The 16,909-nt window shown below is 48.3% G+C and overlaps 1 protein-coding gene and 1 pseudogene across 4 annotated transcripts in view; both read right to left on the reverse strand.

Annotated features, from left to right (window-relative positions):
• The window catches only part of CAMK1D (calcium/calmodulin dependent protein kinase ID), a gene marked incomplete at both ends in the record, with an annotated part of 415,512 nt that overhangs the window by 9,557 nt on the left and 389,046 nt on the right, over positions 1–16,909 (reverse strand). For all 3 annotated transcript variants that reach the window (XM_079699304.1, XM_079699306.1, XM_079699305.1), the window contains one exon: positions 468–580. In XM_079699304.1, the coding sequence (XP_079555430.1) occupies positions 468–580 (113 nt within the window). The remainder of the gene's footprint in view (positions 1–467; positions 581–16,909) is intronic.
• LOC307049968 (adenosine 5'-monophosphoramidase HINT1-like) lies at positions 11,620–12,033 on the reverse strand (annotated as a pseudogene). Its single transcript has one exon. The product of its transcript is annotated as an adenosine 5'-monophosphoramidase HINT1-like (transcript).

Raw genomic sequence — 16,909 nt, forward strand, 5'->3', positions numbered from 1 at the left:
GGGCTCTGGAGTGAGGGCGTGGGTTCAAACCCCAGCTCTGCCACTTACTAGCTGTTATTTCACCTTCCGGGGCCTCAGTTTCTTCATCTGTCAAATGGGGCTAATAGTAATCCCCACCTGATAGGCTGTCCTGAGGACTGGGTGAACTAGGCACACGTGCGGAGTTTACAGTGCACAGCACACAGTAAGTAAGCTCAATAAACTCGAGCTAATACTGTCTCACTCCAGAGCACCCAGATCAGGGTATGGCCAGGAGTGGTGGAGGAGTGAGTCCCCATCCCTCAGCCTGGCTCGGGGCACATGTCCCACACGTGTCCCAAGCCTCTCCTCGCTTCTCAAGTCAAGTCTAAGTGCGTAGCATCCTCAGGAGCCTCAGGACCGTTCTGAGCCCCCAGGGACTGTTGGAGACTCAGGTGGGCTGGGTGTCGGGGTCCCAGGAGCCGCCCACCAGGAGCCGAGAGACCTACCGGAGTCGGAGATGTCGTCCCAGTAGGGGGAGTCGAACTCATATTCCGCCTTGAGAATCTGCTCAAAGAGCTTGGAGTCATTTTCGTCATAGAAAGGAGGGTAGCCGCAGAGCCTGGAAGACAAGAGGATCTCTTGTGAGGAGCTGAACCGGCTGAGGACCCAGCACCACGTGGTGGCTTGACATCCTGCCTGGGAGGAAGAGCTGTCTTCACTGGAGTGGAGGAAGCCTGCACCGTGTGCGCTACAGACAGTCTCAGCAAAGGACCCACACGTTCTCTGGGCACACGTGGCACAGAAGTAAAATTGTGACTTCACAGGTAGCTAAAAGGGTTAACCCTGGTGGCGACGGAGGGTCAACGCATCTTAACGCTTTGCATGTTATTCACCAGAGTCCTGCACGCCCTGAACACCTACCAGGCCACCCTCTGTGTATAAACGTTATTGATCTTACTGCCTGGGATATGGTCCCTAATAGATGATGGGTTAGTGAAACAAACAAAATATATGTTCGGTATACATTTCAAGACCTTTCCAGGTTCATTTTATTTACTAAATCGTCAGAGGAAGAAAGGGAAATTTTATACACTTGAGTCACCAAATTGCCACAAGTAGCCTGAAACTGCAGAGTATCACCCTACCATGCCCAATTCAGGTATTTGGAAGGTTACAGTTTTGCCCATTAATATGCAATAAGCAGGGCTTCCCTGGTGGCGCAGTGGTTGAGAGTCCACCTGCCGCTGCAGGGGACACAGGTTCGAGCCCGGGTCCGGGAAGATCCCACATGCCGCGGAGCGGCTGGGCCCATGATCCATGGCCGCTGAGCCTGTGCATCCAGAGCCTGTGCTCCGCAACGGGAGAGGCCACAACAGTGAGAGGCCCGTGTACCACAAAAAAAATAAATAAATAAAAATGCAATAAGCAGAAGTTGACATAAATTTTAATACCATGACCCTTTTTCCACTGAACTGTTTCAAAGTTGATTTTTAAAAGACCATATGGGAATTCCCTGGTGGTCCAGTGGTTAGGACTCGGCGCTTTCATTGCCGAGGGCCTGGGTTTGATCCCTGGTTGGGGAACTAAGATCCTGCAAGACACATGGTACGGCCAAAAAACATTTAAGAAAGAAAAAAAAAAGAGGATACTAGGATGTTGGTGCAAGAAACTTCTAGTTTTAGAGGTACTGACAGTCATAATAGAAGTAGGAATTTTTGTTAAATACCCCAAATACAATTCGTGCCATGAAACTGTGGGTTCTCACTCCCAGGTCTGCTACGGGCTCTGAGGTGACCTTCACCATTAAAGGCCAATGATGCATTTTCTGGACCAGAATGCCCTCATCTAAACACGAAGAGGCCAGACTAGAAAATTCCTAATATTCTTTCTGGCTTTAAGATGCTGTGGGTCTATGCTTCCTCCCCCAATTTGTTTGGCTGGTCCACGCTTGAGGCCCACGGCGGGCAGGCAGGGGCAGCCTCTGTTTGGGACTGGACATCGGGAAGGGGTGAGATTGAGGCTGCGGCCATAAGTGACGGACAGGGCAGAGGGCAAGGCTGGTTCTGGAAGGCCAAGCGCAAGGCTGGATGGCGCAGAACTTGGTTCCGGGCCCGAGACAACCCACAGGGCGGCAGCAGCCACGGTGAGAGAGTCCCGCCCCCAGACGAGCCCTGAATCTTCCCACGCAGCCCAACTGTGTTCAAAGCACAGCTACAGCCTAGAGACCAGTTTAATGAGAACAAGTGAACAGGAATCAACAGACTCCAGGCCTTTGAGGGATTTAGGCTGCCAGCAAGTAAGAAATTTAATGAAGGTTCAAAACACAGCTTTTAGTACAAATTTTCAGCCGCTCCTGCCGCCCTACACAGCATCACTGGTCGTGCTGCACAGGGGAACAGCCGATGACACTTTGAAAGGCTGTGAGACATTCTGTGGGCTGATAAGATTCAGAATCATCTATCTTTACAAGGTTGATTTAGGGGCTAAGTGCCTGGAAAATTTCATTTTTAAAGATTTGCTGCTTTTGGCGAAGTAAGAGCCAGTGCTTCTGAAACCACGAAGCACATATTTCACTACCCAGGAAAGCCGGGAGCTGAGAGATGGATATGGAAATGTTTCCCATAATGAGGATTTGGGCTAAATGAAATGTGCATATTAGGAAAAGCAGACAGGGCAAAATGTTAGTTCATCTCGGAAAATAGTGAAATTTTAGATATGTGAGGTTTTTGTTTATTAACAACAGACTGTGTTTTACTTTACAGTTTGGCTTTCTTTTCAAGGAAAAAAAATCTTTAAAAAAATTCCAAGAAAGATTTAATCTTCTTGTGCCAATTTTCTTAAAGTAATCCTGATTTCTTCTGGTTTTAGCTCCTCTTTTTGGGGGGGGGAGGGACATAGAATACTGTGTTTATGTGTCTGTACTGGGGATGGAAGGAAAGGAAATGGATGGAGTTTGGGGACTAAGTTAAAATTAAGAAAGAAAAGTTTTAAATAAGGGCTGAAACAGAACAGAAGGGCAAGGAGAAGTTGTAAAATCTTCCTCAGATCTAGAAGATTCACAGAGTTCCCTGGTCAGGCTATTTCGTGAGCAGGTTTGCGTGGTGGGTTCAATTAGGAGAAATGACTTTGAGTTGTTTCTACCTCCATATACAGAATGCTGACTTCCGTGGTCCTGGATCCACCCATTTGCAGATTTCATCTCTGTGTTCATATTTTACATTATCAAACCATTTAAATAATCTACAGATGATCTCACTGTGGGCTCTCAAAGACGATAAAGCCACTCCCAATTGTTCTAGGCCTAAAAGCCCATGTTTCAGAATAACACCTAAACTTGACAACCCAACAACAGATGGTCACGCCCAATACGGGCAACTCGCCTTCATGGGCTCATCCATCACATCCATCCCAGCCTCAGGAGGGCCATCTAGGGAGAATGCTCCCACCTCCCATCTTCCCTTTGCTACTTAGTCTGCCATCTCATCTACCTTGGCACACTTACACAAACATACTACTAGATTCTAGTGTAGCTTCGACTGAGCACTTATTTTGGGTCAAAAACTCCACCAAGGCGCTTTGCTGGATTATCTCACTTAAACCTCACTCTCCCAGGCACTTCCCTGGCCGTCCAGTGGTTGGGACTCTGCATTTCCATTGCAGGGGCACGGATTCAATCCCTGGTCAGGGAACTAGACCCCGCATGCCGCATGGTGCGGCCAAAAAAAAAAGGATTTAAAAAAATAAAATTAAAAAAATATTAAAAAAACGAAAACAAAAAACCCCTCACTCCCCCCGGAGGTGTGCTTCCCCAACACCTTCCCTGTGTCCTTCAGAGCCACCCTCCGTTCTGCTCTGTCCCCAGGAGGCTGACCTGTACAGAGGGTTGACTGAGGGTTGGACTCTCTGGCATCTGGTAGGGGGTTGGCCAGTGGGGGCCCCAGGGGAGATGAGGAAGGAAAGGAGGAAGTCAGGGCAGGGTGAGCGTTGCCCTGAGCCCTCCCATCCAGCGCTCAGGCTGGTTACACCCCTGGGCAGAGGGCCAGTGCTGCTCTCAAGGGAAGGGACTCTACCACACTCCCTTGGGTGTGGTAACTGCTTTCTCCCTCCCCCAGTCACTGAGGGTCTAAGGGTGCTTACGGCTCAGCTGCTATAAATCTCAAGGTCCCGGTGCTGTTCCTTGTGGTCCCCTCACACCAGATCCATGTATACAGTCCCTCATACAATTCTCATTTTAAAGGTAGAGAAACGGGGCTTCCCTGGTGGCGCAGTGGTTAAGAATCCGCCTGCCAAGGCAGGGGACATGGGTTCGAGCCCTGGTCCGGGAAGGTCCCACATGCCGCGGAGCAACTAAGCCCGTGCGCCACAACTACTGAGCCTGCACTCTAGAGCCCGCAAGCCACAACTACTGAGCCTGAGCGCCACAACTACTGAAGCCCACACACCTAGAGCCCGTGCTCCACAATAACAGAAGCCACTGCAATGAGAAGCCCGCGCACCGCAACTAAGACAGCCCATGCTCGTCACAACTAGAGAAACCCTCGCGCAGCAACGAAGACCCAACGCAGCCAAAATTAAATAAATAAATTTATATTAAAAAATAAAATAAAAAAATAAAGGCAGAGAAACTAACTTGCAGCAAAGTCAGGACGCCAGCCCTACCTGTCTGATTCTGGGTCTGTGTTCTTAACTGTTTTGCCTGTTTACTAAACGGAAGGAGGCTTGAGAACTGAACCTTATGTTTCAGTCTTGACTTTGAATTCTCTCTGCAGGCCGTTTCATTTGCCCACCGGTCCCTTCATCTGCAAACAGAACCTGGCGACTGGACGCTACTTCCCCAACCTCATTTCCCACACTCTGGGTCTAGTAGCTAAGATGCTTGGGGTTGGTTCGCTGCCCACTGGGCACTTTTTGTTTCTGGACCAAGGTAAAGGTATGCACTCTACCTGGGCTGCCCTCCCCTGGCCCCTTCCATCGACTCTGGCACACCCCTGGAGACCAGCTGCCGTGTTACTAGTAAGACCCAGTGCCCTGCTGCCAGGTGGGGTCGGTGCCCTGCTCTGTGTCCCCACGGCAGCGGACAGAGCTCCGTGGTGACACTTCCTACACTGCACGCTGCCCTGACCTGTCCACAAGATCCTTAAGGCAGGACCATGTCTTATGTCTTACTTTTGTCTTTGGATTTTCAGTGTCCAGCCCAGGGTCTACCCATGGCAGATCCTGGGTAAATGTTTGGATGAACAAAGATGCTCTTGAAAAAGAGGCTTCATCGTTGGCTGTTGAGCCCCCTGGATGGGCTCTGAAACAGAGACAAGGATGACGGATGAAGGATAGCCCACCGCTGCCCAGCCCAGGTAGCTGTCAAAGTTCCCACCTACCGGGACTTCCCTGGTGGCGCAGTGGTTGAGAGTCCACCTGCCGAGGCAGGGGACGTGGGTTCGTGCCCCGGTCTGGGAAGATCCCACATGCCGCAGAGTGGCTGGGCCCGTGAGCCATGGCCGCTGAGCCTGCGCGTCCGGAGCCTGTGCTCCACAGCGGGAGAGGCCACAACAGTGAGAGGCCCGCGTACCCCGCCACCACCAAAAAAAAAAAAAGTTTCCCACCTACCCCGACTCCTCCCTCTACCTCACCCCTCTCAGGAGGTGGCAAAAAAGCAATGCTCTGTGTCATTGACAGACGTTCCAGAAGAACCCAGTGTGCAGGGCCAGGTGCTGGGGGCAACCTGGCCTGTGTTTGTAGAGAGAATGCAATGGGTTATCTAAAATGCCACTTTTGTCTTGTGGACAAGGTGCATAAAGGAGAAGGTTTTCCATGAAGAGCACTTTTAAGATAAATGAATGTGAAAATTGGCCACGGCCAACCATGGCTGATTCATTCACCAGGGCACAGTTATTCTTGGAAAATGAAATGCTGTGATAGCATAAGAGCTCCTGCTGAGAGGTCCTGAGACTTGACTGTAGTAATTATGCTACATTAAGGGACGTTCTTCCTCCTCGCTTGCCCTCGGCCATGTATATGCGTCCCTATAAAAATGGACGCCTGCTGAAAAGATTTGCAAATAATGATCAGTTGTTACCTCTTTTCCCCTTTTATGTAAGTTTATTGTCATAATTCACCTCAACCTTCTATGTTCTTGCATATTTCTTGGACCTTTGAATTACAGATTTAAGGTTCTGCCTTTCCTTACGGCTTTTGGTACCAGAGACAGACACAGAGAAGACGGGAAGGAGCTGGTATCAGAAGTGCTGGTAGGCAATGAGATGTCACCTGTTAGGACGGTTATTATCAGAAAAATAGAAGTTAACAAGTGTTGGGATGTGGAAAAAATGGAACTCTTGTGCACCGTTGGTGGGAATGCAAAATGGTGCAGCCAGTATGGAAAATGTTATGGAGGTTTGTCAAAAAATTAAAAATGGAACTACCATGTGATCCAGGAATCCCTCTTCTGGATATATTCCCAAAGGAAATGAAATCAGTGCCTTGAAGAGATATGCATGCTCCCATGTTCACTGCAGCATTATTCACTATGGCTAAGACATGAAAACAATCTGTGTGTCCACTGATGGATAAACGGATAAAGGTGTAGACAGGGAAGCCATACAGGCAGGCGGCTGGCTTTGCAGCTGTGAGGAAGGTGGCTTTGAGGCAGAAGACAAGTTAGCAGCTGTGCTCCGGCAAAGGAAGGACAGGACGGCGCAGGTGGTGGTAGTTGGATCGGGGGAACAGATGCTATAAGAGTTCAGAGGGAAAACCGGGAAGATTAGGTGATCAGCGATGTGGAGAGGGAAGGCCAGGATGCCTCCCAGGTCCCCAGCATGGACACGGGGGCTGCCATCAACCGTGGTGGAGAACACAGGGGGAAGGGTGGGTCTGAGAGTGGCCCTGACACGTCACTGTGGCACCTGGCAATTAAAACTTCTCTTTTCCGGCTTCCCTGGTGGCGCAGTGGTTGAGAGTCCGCCTGCCGATGCAGGGAACATGGGTTCGTGCCCCGGTCCGGGAAGATCCCACATGCCACGGAGCGGCTGGGCCCGTGAGCCATGGCCACTGAGCCTGTGCATTCGGAGCCTGTGCTCCGCAACGGGAGAGGCCCCAACAGTGAGAGGCCCGCGTACCGCCAAAAAAAACAAACAAAAAAACCCTCTTCTCTTTTCAGTGGACATGGTCCCCCCTTGGGGAAGCAGCTCTGGGCAGTTGTGTCCTTACAGTTAGAAAATCAACACCTAATGTTCCACGCCAGCCTGCCTTCTGGAAAGACAGAGGGCAGGAGCATGCTTGGGACCACTGTGGCCTGTCGGTGGGAGAGAAGGATGGAGAAAAGTGAACCTGGGTCTGTACTCAACCAAGTCCCACTATGGTCACATCCAGTAGCCTTTGTTCAGCCCTTTGCTCCACCACAGAGCTGCAAGGGGATGCAGAGGATAGAAAGTCTGCTGTCCAGACCCTGTGGAACTCGGCAGGGCTGAGCAGAAGTTCAGGCCTGCCTCACTGACCCCGAGTAACTGCAAAATCAAGTAACACGTATAAGCAAGTTTTCTGACCGCCTGAAATACGCTTCTTAAGTGCCCAAACATATTGCAAATAGTTTACATAAAAAGCATCTGAGCGCAACAGTCCACACTGATGACTGAATCATGATCAGGAAACAGCAACCCAGGTCTTGCCCTTTAGTCTAACTGGAAGAAGGGCCCTGAAGGTGAAGAGAGAAGTGATTTTTCAAGGGAAGGTGTGTTGCTGTTCTCTGCGGACTGACTTTGCTTTCGGAGGAGTTTCGTGATGTGGTTTCCTCAGCCTGGGATTTAGAGAAATAAAGACACAGATTCAAATCCTGGCTCCAGCAAGTCCTGGTGGAGTGACTTTGGGGAAATTATATATCGTCTCCCGGTCTCAGGTTCCTTTGTGAAAGGAGGATAACAAGGCCCACCTTATAGAGAGATATGATAACATATATAACATACACTATATACTAATCTATATTACATATAACACACACATATGGATTGATGGATGGATACAGACAAAAGATATAACATTTGAAAGCGCCTGTCACACAACAATCACTAAATGCCAGCTGTCCACCCTTATCACCACTTCTTCTCTTTTCCATCCCACCAACTCCATCTCACTTTTCAGGTTCCTTCATTTTAAATACTGTGAACTGGGACCCCGCTCACTATCAGGAAGGCCAATGGGAGGGGGAGAGAACAGACGAGTCCTGAGGGACTCAGTTTACATTCTAAATGTGAAAACAAAGCAACATATTTTAAAATTTTGTAACTAGTCTCAGAATCACCCACGAATGACCACACATCCCGACCTGAACTTCTAAACTGCTCTAGAAGGGAAGGAGAGAGATGTTCCCTCTGGTCATGATTCTGTGTCCTGCGTGATGGATATGAGGACAGGATGTCCTGGAGACCTGCTTTTCAACCTTAATCTTTGTGGGCCGGTATTTCCAAGCATTTTGCCAAGGAGCCCTCAATTCTAGGAATAGCTCAAGCTTCCCTGAGAACACTTACTCAAAGGTATATTTGTGAAGAAAGAATATTTTTATGCAATTGAGCAAAACAACAAACCTGCACGTATACTGCAAACCAGAGGAGCTACATAGGGCCCACCCAGGCCCAATGGGTCTCTGAAAAACACTCACAAAATCAATCAAATCTGGGTGTCCCTCCTCTGGATGCTAGAGTCTGTTGGATATGTAACAACCACTGGACAGCCACCAGTTCACCCTTTGTCTTGGTTGTCAGTAGTTATTCAACAAGTGTTTACTGGATGAATGTCTGGGACCCCATACTAAGGAATCTGGGTTGTATTTGTCTTACTCTGGTTAATAGGACAGACTTTTAAAAATAATAAAATAAAGCAAAGTATTTTAAGCTGACAAATCTCTGGCAATTAGTTGCAAGGCTCACGCAGCAAAATAGATTTCAGCGTATTATTCGGATTTATAGACCAGAATGACCAATGAGACCCGAATGTTTACAAAAATGTAATGCAATTACTTCAGCAACTAGAGGTTTGATTATGTGCACGCCAGAGCTTTCTCCTTACAAACTTGGAAGAGACAAGGGAAGGTTCACGTATTAGAACCACATGCAGGCTGACTTCAGCAAGGCATCGTTGGTGAAATGCAATGGATGAATGTCCCACGTCACCCCTGAGATTTGGTTAGTATGTTGAAAGCTGAGAAGGAGGAAGCAGATCAGGCAAAGACCGAGAGGAGGAAGGAAAGGGACACTGGAAGGTTGATGGGAAACACATCCCTTAGAAAGTTTATACACACCGGAGCTGAAGATTGGGAGCCAGGAAGGAGGGGAAGAGGAACAAACACTTCCCCAAGCATGAGAAGTTAGCAGCGTACTCCACCCGGAGTAAAATAGTTCTAAAAAATTCTGTACACAGTAAAGGGTTAGGCTGGACAAGACATCATCCAAAGCTGCTGTGTTGTGATCCAGGGTTCTACTTCCAAGTGTATAACTTTTTGATTCTTGCATCAGCCAAACGGATAGCACCTCCAGGAAGTCTGGGGGATGAGCACAGAGGCCCAAGCCTCCTCCTGCAGGTGAGGTACAACGGAAGGAGGTTCGGACAAACCCACTTCCAACTCAGCTCCTGCTGACAGCGCGTTGGAGGGCTTGGTGGGGAGGAGAGGGTGAGTGAGGGGAGCATCCAGCAGCCGGGATGCTGTGTTAGGAGAAACGCAGCCAAACTTCCAGCAGCTAAAATTAGTTCTCAAGAGTGACGGACCTGCACCAAGGGGTGCAGACATCCAGTCTGGAGGTGATTAACATGCGCACTAACTGATGGTTCTGAACCCCAGCGGATTTCCAGCTCGACTTTTTTTTTTTTTTTTTTTTTGCAGTACGCGGGCCTCTCACTGTTGTGGCCTCTCCCGTTGCGGAGCACAGGCTCCGGACGCGCAGGCTCAGCGGCCATGGCTCACGGGTCCAGCCGCTCTGCGGCATGTGGGATCTTCCCGGACCGGGGCACGAACCCGTGTCCCCTGCATCGGCAGGCGGATTCCCAACCACTGCGCCACCAGGGAAGCCCCCAGCTTGACTTTTGCATCTAGGCTTTGCTTTTTTTGTTGTGGGGCTCTTGCTCCCTCCCTCCCTCCCTCCTCCATCCCCCCAGCTTCCTTCTCTCTCACGTTCTGCTTGGGAAGCAGTTATGAATCTGTGCAGACTAACAGCCGCACTTGGGAGATGCCTTGGTACCTCCATCCTGTTGGCCTTGGCTTTATTTTATTTTATTTTTGTGGGTTATCTACCTGATTTAATAGCACTAGTTTGACGAAATCAATGGGAAAGTTAATATGCCTAAGGAAAGTAGACTCAACCCTCGTATATATAATACTAATGCTTCTCTCATGATTACATGTTTAACAATGGCACAAATCCCTCCAAAACTCCTCCCCCGCCCCAGACCTTCCCTCATAAAAAAGTCATAAAAATACGTAAAGCCATAAAGTATTAGGGGAAAATTTTTTTTTATAAATCCTCCTAGGGTGGGAAAGGCTCTTAAAAATATGAACTAAGTTAAAAATTGATATATTAACTATATAAGTATTTTAAACACCATAAATAATGTAAAAAAATGACAGTTGGAAAAAACTCACTTGTAAGACATATACAGCCAATTTCCCGAATCCACTCCCCCTAAATTTTTAAAATCATTAATAAATTTAAACATTTAGAGGAAAAACAATTCACAATAAAATGTGTCAAAATCTACTAAAATGGTCTTAGGGATTAAAAATGGAAGGAACCCATAAACACAAAGAGAACGAGAGAAGAGACAAAGCAGGCAAGAAGTATTAAATAAATTTTAGAAGCTGGAAAGTGCCTACATGAAGGAAAGTAAAGAAGCAAAACTATTTGCCCTGTGCAAGCTTAGAGAGGCTAGGGTGCACAGCAAGACCAAAAAAAAAAAAAATTTTGCTGTCAGCCTACATAAGAACTCAAACCCTGAGATCTCCCCCCAACTCTACATAGCCAGAGTCACGCATAACTTAAAAATTTTTGCTAGTGTGCACATACACATTCACAACAATGAGTTTTCAATTTGGAGAGTTAATTCTAAATAATATATTTTCAAGTCTTTATAATCAATAGCGTTAGGTAACAAGGAAACACCATTGTATGGCTTCACATGGTCATCAAACATTCTGTGACAAATCTACTCTCATCCCTTCCACACTACCCCAGTAGTCCAGGGGAAACATGTGAGCTGGACAAAAAGCATTTTTGTTACACCTACAACTGTCACTTTCTGGATCAATCACATCACATGCTCCTTTGTTCTTAGAAAATAAGAGAACTGGATTAGAAACTCTTCTCCTGGACTAATATTTTACCCTAAAAGGATATTTCAAAGCTAAAGCTAAATTTATGAAAATTTTAAATTTGTCTTCAAAGATCAGTCACAGCATTACTGCCATGTACATATGCTGAGTCCTCCTTGGGGAGAAAAAACAAAAACCTCCCAAATTATGAACTCCACCTTCAAACATTCCAACAAATATTTTTAAAAAATAAGTCAAATACAGAATTCAGACCATGCAACAATGTCTTTTATTATGTATGGGTTTTTAAAATTATTTCTGCAATCTCTCCATACACAGGCAAAAAAAGTATTGTTTTGCGTATTGGAACTTGCAGACCTGAGCACTGCATAGAGAAGGGAAAATTATCCCTACAACACGCTTACCCAGGAGGCCAATTCATCTGCCGACCTCTAAGAACATGGAGATGAACATGACAGACAGACTGTCCCCCATCTGAACCTTCATTCACCACCATTCGATAACGCTTCTTCAGGCCCAGATCAGTAGCACATTTCTTGCCAAAAATCATTAAATGTCCAAGAAGACTTTCATCGTCATCTTCTTCCGAAGAAATCTGGGATCACCAGAAAATGTGTTGGTGCTTGAGGGGAAATGTCATGGAAAGCAAGACACTGGTCATCCTCATAAATGATTTTGGCTGGGATTTCCTTGTGAATGATCTTCCCGAAGATAGTGTTGCCACCAGGCCAGGCAGCCTGAGCCTTAGCGATCTCATCTGCCATCTCGGCCTCCCTCCCGCGCAGCCGGCCAGGGAGAAGCTGGCCTTGGCTTTTTTTTTTTTTTTTGCGGTACACGGGCCTCTCACTGTTGTGGCCTCTCCCGTTGCGGAGCACAGGCTCCAGACACGCAGGCTCAGCGGCCATGGCTCATGGGCCCAGCCGCTCCGCGGCATGTGGGATCTTCCCGGACCGGGGCACGAACCCGTGTCCCCTGCATCGGCAGGCAGACTCTCAACCACTGCGCCACCAGGGAAGCCCTGGCCTTGGCTTTTGATTGAACTTTTCACTTGTCCCCTGGCCTCTGATGGCTCTCTCCCAAGGCACTTCTGAGGATGATTAGAAACTGTTTTCATTCTCAGAGGTGCATCCCTGGAAGTGCACTGTGAGAGCACAGCAAGGTGATCGGAAGCCGGAAAGCGGTCTCGTGTGTTGCCCGACTCCGGTGCACCTGTGCTTGGCACTGAATCATGGGCTCCCGGTCCTTCCATCTGAACCACCTCCACGAGTGTTTCCAGACTTGCTGGTGTGAACTGGTACCTCTCCCCTTCCCACCTCCATCTCTTCTCTTCCTGGGCACAAACCCTGCTCAGACTAAGTGGTCTGAATTCATGACTCTTGTTTCTACAGTTCCTGGCAAGCTGGCCATTCCCCTCTCTGTGCCCCTTTTGGTTTTTTAACTATCTCTGTACTGCCTCCCTTCTGTCTCTCTGCTGCGGTGCTACATTCCAGACGGTAAATCTTTTAAAACATAATAAAAGCCTCTTTTGATTCTTTCAATTGCTCGGTGTGGTGCTAGACGAATTCAACATCCTGATATTCAGAGATTATATTTTTCCCATTACTAAGTGTTGGTGATATTTATTTATTTATTTATTTATTGGCTGCGTTGGGTCTTCGTTGCTGCACACGGGCTTTCTCTAGTTGCGGCGAGCGGGGTCTACTCTTTGTTGTGGTGCGCGGGCTTCTCACTGTGGTGGCTTCTCTTGTTGCGGAGCACGGGCTCTAGGCACATGGGCTTCAGTAGTTGTGGCTCACGAGCTCAGTAGTTGTGGCTTGCGGGCTCTAGAGTGCAGGCTCAGTAGTTGTGGCGCACGGGCTTAGTTGCTCCGTGGCATGTGGGATCTTCCCGGACAAGGGCTTGAACCCATGTCCCCTGCACTGGCAGGCGGATTCCTAACCACTGCGCCACCAGGGGAGTCCCAAGTGTTGGTAATATATAAGTTCAAAGCCGGATCAAACCTTCCAAGTTATATTTTAAAAATTATATCTCAAATTGAATGCGACATCTTTTATCAAACACAGTAAGCACATCATCTCCTTAGATAATTGGGTCTTGGAGGATAAACCATCGGCCTCCCCGGCCTGACAGCCTTGCTGATATCTGAAGACAGTCCTTCCAAGCCCAGATCACCGTACACCGCTTTTACGGAGCCTTCCTCAAGTCCCGGGCAGGGTTCACATCTCTCCCCTGGGAACTCACCCTGCTCTTGCCTCCCACCTCCATTGACAGCCAGCAAGACTGGATTGTAAGTTATCTGTTTACTGTCTGTCGCCACAGTAGCGACTCCGTGGCCAGGCAGCAAGACTGGATTGTAAGTTATCTGTTTACTGTCTGTCGCCACAGTAGCGACTCTGTGGCCAGGCAGCAATGAATCCAGCTCAGCAGCCCCATGAGACTGCCGGGCACATATTAGCATCAATAGATGTTAGTTAAGTGAGTGAATGTCAATCCCCTGCCTTCCACTCTCCAGGCTAAATATCCCGATGCATTTAGATACTACTTAAATGACAGTTTCCAGGAGATGATGCTTTACCTGAAATGTTTTTCCATTTGGCCTGAGGCGGCACCATTCAGTGTGTAAAAGGAGCCATTCCCTTCCTGCTTCTCTCGCTGGGTGCCCTCTCTACCAGGGGCTTTGCAAAGACAAGGGCACAGATACGGGTGGATTCCACCCTCCGTGAGGTCACCGGCAGGAAGCTGCGCCCACCACCATGGAAGATGCAGAACTTCTTCACCTCAGTGACACGGCTTGTAAAATTTCCTCCACCACCCTGTGCCCATCCCTGCACTCGCTTTTTGAAACCAGGGAGTGTTTTATGTTTGGCTCTTTCCTAAGGGTTAGAGGTGAACCAGCTGTCAACAGACAACCAACAGTCTTTCTTCCAAAGCAGCGAAGAGAGGGCCACAGGCCCATCAACAAAGCTGAAATATGGTCAAGCAGGACTTGTAAACAAAAGGCATTTAGGCAGCCACAGGGTCCACTCAGTATAGACTATGGCGGGGGGCGGGGGAGAACTGGGTATCTTTCTGAAAACTCTCAGAAAGCAGCCACACTGAAATGCACTTGGCGAAGTAAAATCCGTGAACCTGTGAATTATGACCAACCATCAACGCCTGCTAAAACAAAAACGGTGAGGCTGGAATGACAAAGGAAGGGCGCAGGGCAGTGGCTGGTCTTCAAGAGCAGCCAGTGTACGAACCGTGCACGCACCACTGTGACTGGCCGATGCGCACACCTGTGCGCCCTGTCAGACATCACCTTTGGGAGAGAAAGGTGACCTGGAGCCCATGACAGCCTTGATGAAAACACCCAAGGCCATCCAACTCCATCCAACTCCACCCAACTCCACTGCTCTGATCCCTCATTCACTAAAGAAATTCCCCCTTTGAATTTGCTTTCTCCTGGAGCTTTTCTCCTGGAACCTGCTAGTTTGATGATGTGCATATCCTATGAACTCACAGGGCATGCATCTCATTATGATTTAATAAATGGACACTCTAATTGTGTCTTTTTTTTTTTTAATCTCTTTGGAGTCTGGCTAGTGTGAATCAGTTCACTGGGATCGTCTGAGCAAGATGAAGCAACAGATCTGATTTCGTTTCTAAACGTCTAAAGCCAACATTCAGACCGTGAACCCATGGCGGCCTGAATGTGGCTATGGGTCCCACTTTGCTGTAGCATATGAATGTAAGATGACTGCTGCTTGCTGACGATGCGAGTTCATTATTCCTGTTAGTGCTAACCACCCTCATACTGAGAGTACTAGTAACAACCATCACAGTACCCCAGGCTTGGATGTTCACTGGGGTTCAGTAATTACACCGCATTCTCTCCTGCTGAAGCTTGGGTTCATGCCGCCTCCCTGGGACATATGTATCCATAAAGAGGCAGCTGTCAGTGGTTGAAAGAATGGTGACTTCCTTGGTGAGGAGCGTCCATTGTCTCAGAAAACGGACGTAGCATGCGGGTTAAGCATTCTTAGTTCCATTCTTACAAAGCTAATTATGCTCTGTACATGGGCCAATTTATTTCTGTGACCTAGTTTAAAAAACTGAACCATGTATACAGGAGGCCAGTCAAAAAGTAAGGGTGTGAGCGCTTCCCTGGTGGCGCAGTGGTTGAGAGTCTGCCTGCCGATGCAGGGGACACGGGTTCGTGCCCCGGTCTGGGAAGATCCCACATGCTGCGGAGTGGCTGGGCCTATGAGCCATGGCCGCTGAGCCTGCGCGTCCGGAGCCTGTGCTCCGCAACGGGAGAGGCTGCAACAGTGAGAGGCCCTCGTACCGCAAAAACAACAACAACAACAACAACAACAACAAAAGAAAGTAAGGGTGTGACCAAAAGTATTTGCCTGGGATTTCCTCTAGGCAGAGAGGTCACAGGTCACAGCATGGGTAAGTACCCTCACCACCCAAGGAAAGTCCACCCTAACCATCCAGCCTGCCCTAATGCCTAATCTCCTTAAGATCTCAGTTTTTATACCAGCAAACATTCACCGTGTTTCTCCACAACATGTTGTATCCCTGGGCAGAATGTAGGCAAGTGATCATTCAACAATCTCCTTGAATTTGTCAGTAGCAAGGCAGCTGACATGGAATCACAAGATCGAGTTTGGACAATGAGATGCTGATTCTCATCTTGAGTGGGGACCTTTATTTCCTTGGAACTTGGGCTCTCTTGGCAGAGCTAACCTCATCAGCCTGGACACCAGCAGATTCATCACGGTGTCCAGCCCACTCCATCCCCAATCCTTCCCAGCAGCTTAGGCTACTCAGGCAAAGATGTGTTTTGCAGGTCCTGATCCCCAAAGGAAGATTCCTGGGCAGGGTAAGGACCTATCAAAAGGGTTTTAAAAACATGAGTCTCCTTGTTAGGAAAAAATATCTCTCCTGCCAAATGATGGATAACAGAAATGGATAACAGAGTGTGGAGATCCGAAGAGAACCGATTCATCTAGGACCTGCACTGACAAAATGAAGAATGTTTGCACAGCACACGGAGAGGAGAAAATGCGGTGTCTGTCACAGCCACCATTGCTGCAATCTGATATCTCAGTGTGACAGGTTTACCAAAGGAAAATAATACCGCTGCACCCCCCAAACGGCAGAGACTAATCTCTTTCCCATTACAGGTGATGTGAAGAACGAGGGGCTCTGCACGGATCCCCAGGGGATAGCCGGCTTCCCCTGTGTGCTTCCTATTGGTCACGACCCACTCAGCAGCCTTCCTCACCAGTCTTCAGATCAAGGATGGGATGGGAAGACCAGGCACAGTGAATCCGTGGGAAGTAGCCAGAGTCTGAGGCTGAGGTCCACGAGTTCTAGCTTCTGACACTAGTTCAACCTGGAGCCAGCCTTGTGCTGGGAACACCAACCTGGCCAGAGCCTTTCACAGAATATTTTCGTCAGTCCTCAAACGTGCCTCAGGCACCCCTGTTCCTGTGCCTGCATCCTAACCCTGGTTGGGATGCTATCCTCTAGCTTCTCTGCTTATGTTAGACTTTTCCAACCTTCTCGACATCATTGGAATAGTGGTGCCCCCTTCCTGAATACTCCCTTCCTCCTCAATGGTGGCTTCATCCTAGAAACTCCTAGGGC

Source organism: Hyperoodon ampullatus (genome assembly GCF_949752795.1).
Source record: "Hyperoodon ampullatus genome assembly, chromosome: 3".
NCBI classification, from domain to species: Eukaryota; Metazoa; Chordata; class Mammalia; order Artiodactyla; family Ziphiidae; genus Hyperoodon; species Hyperoodon ampullatus.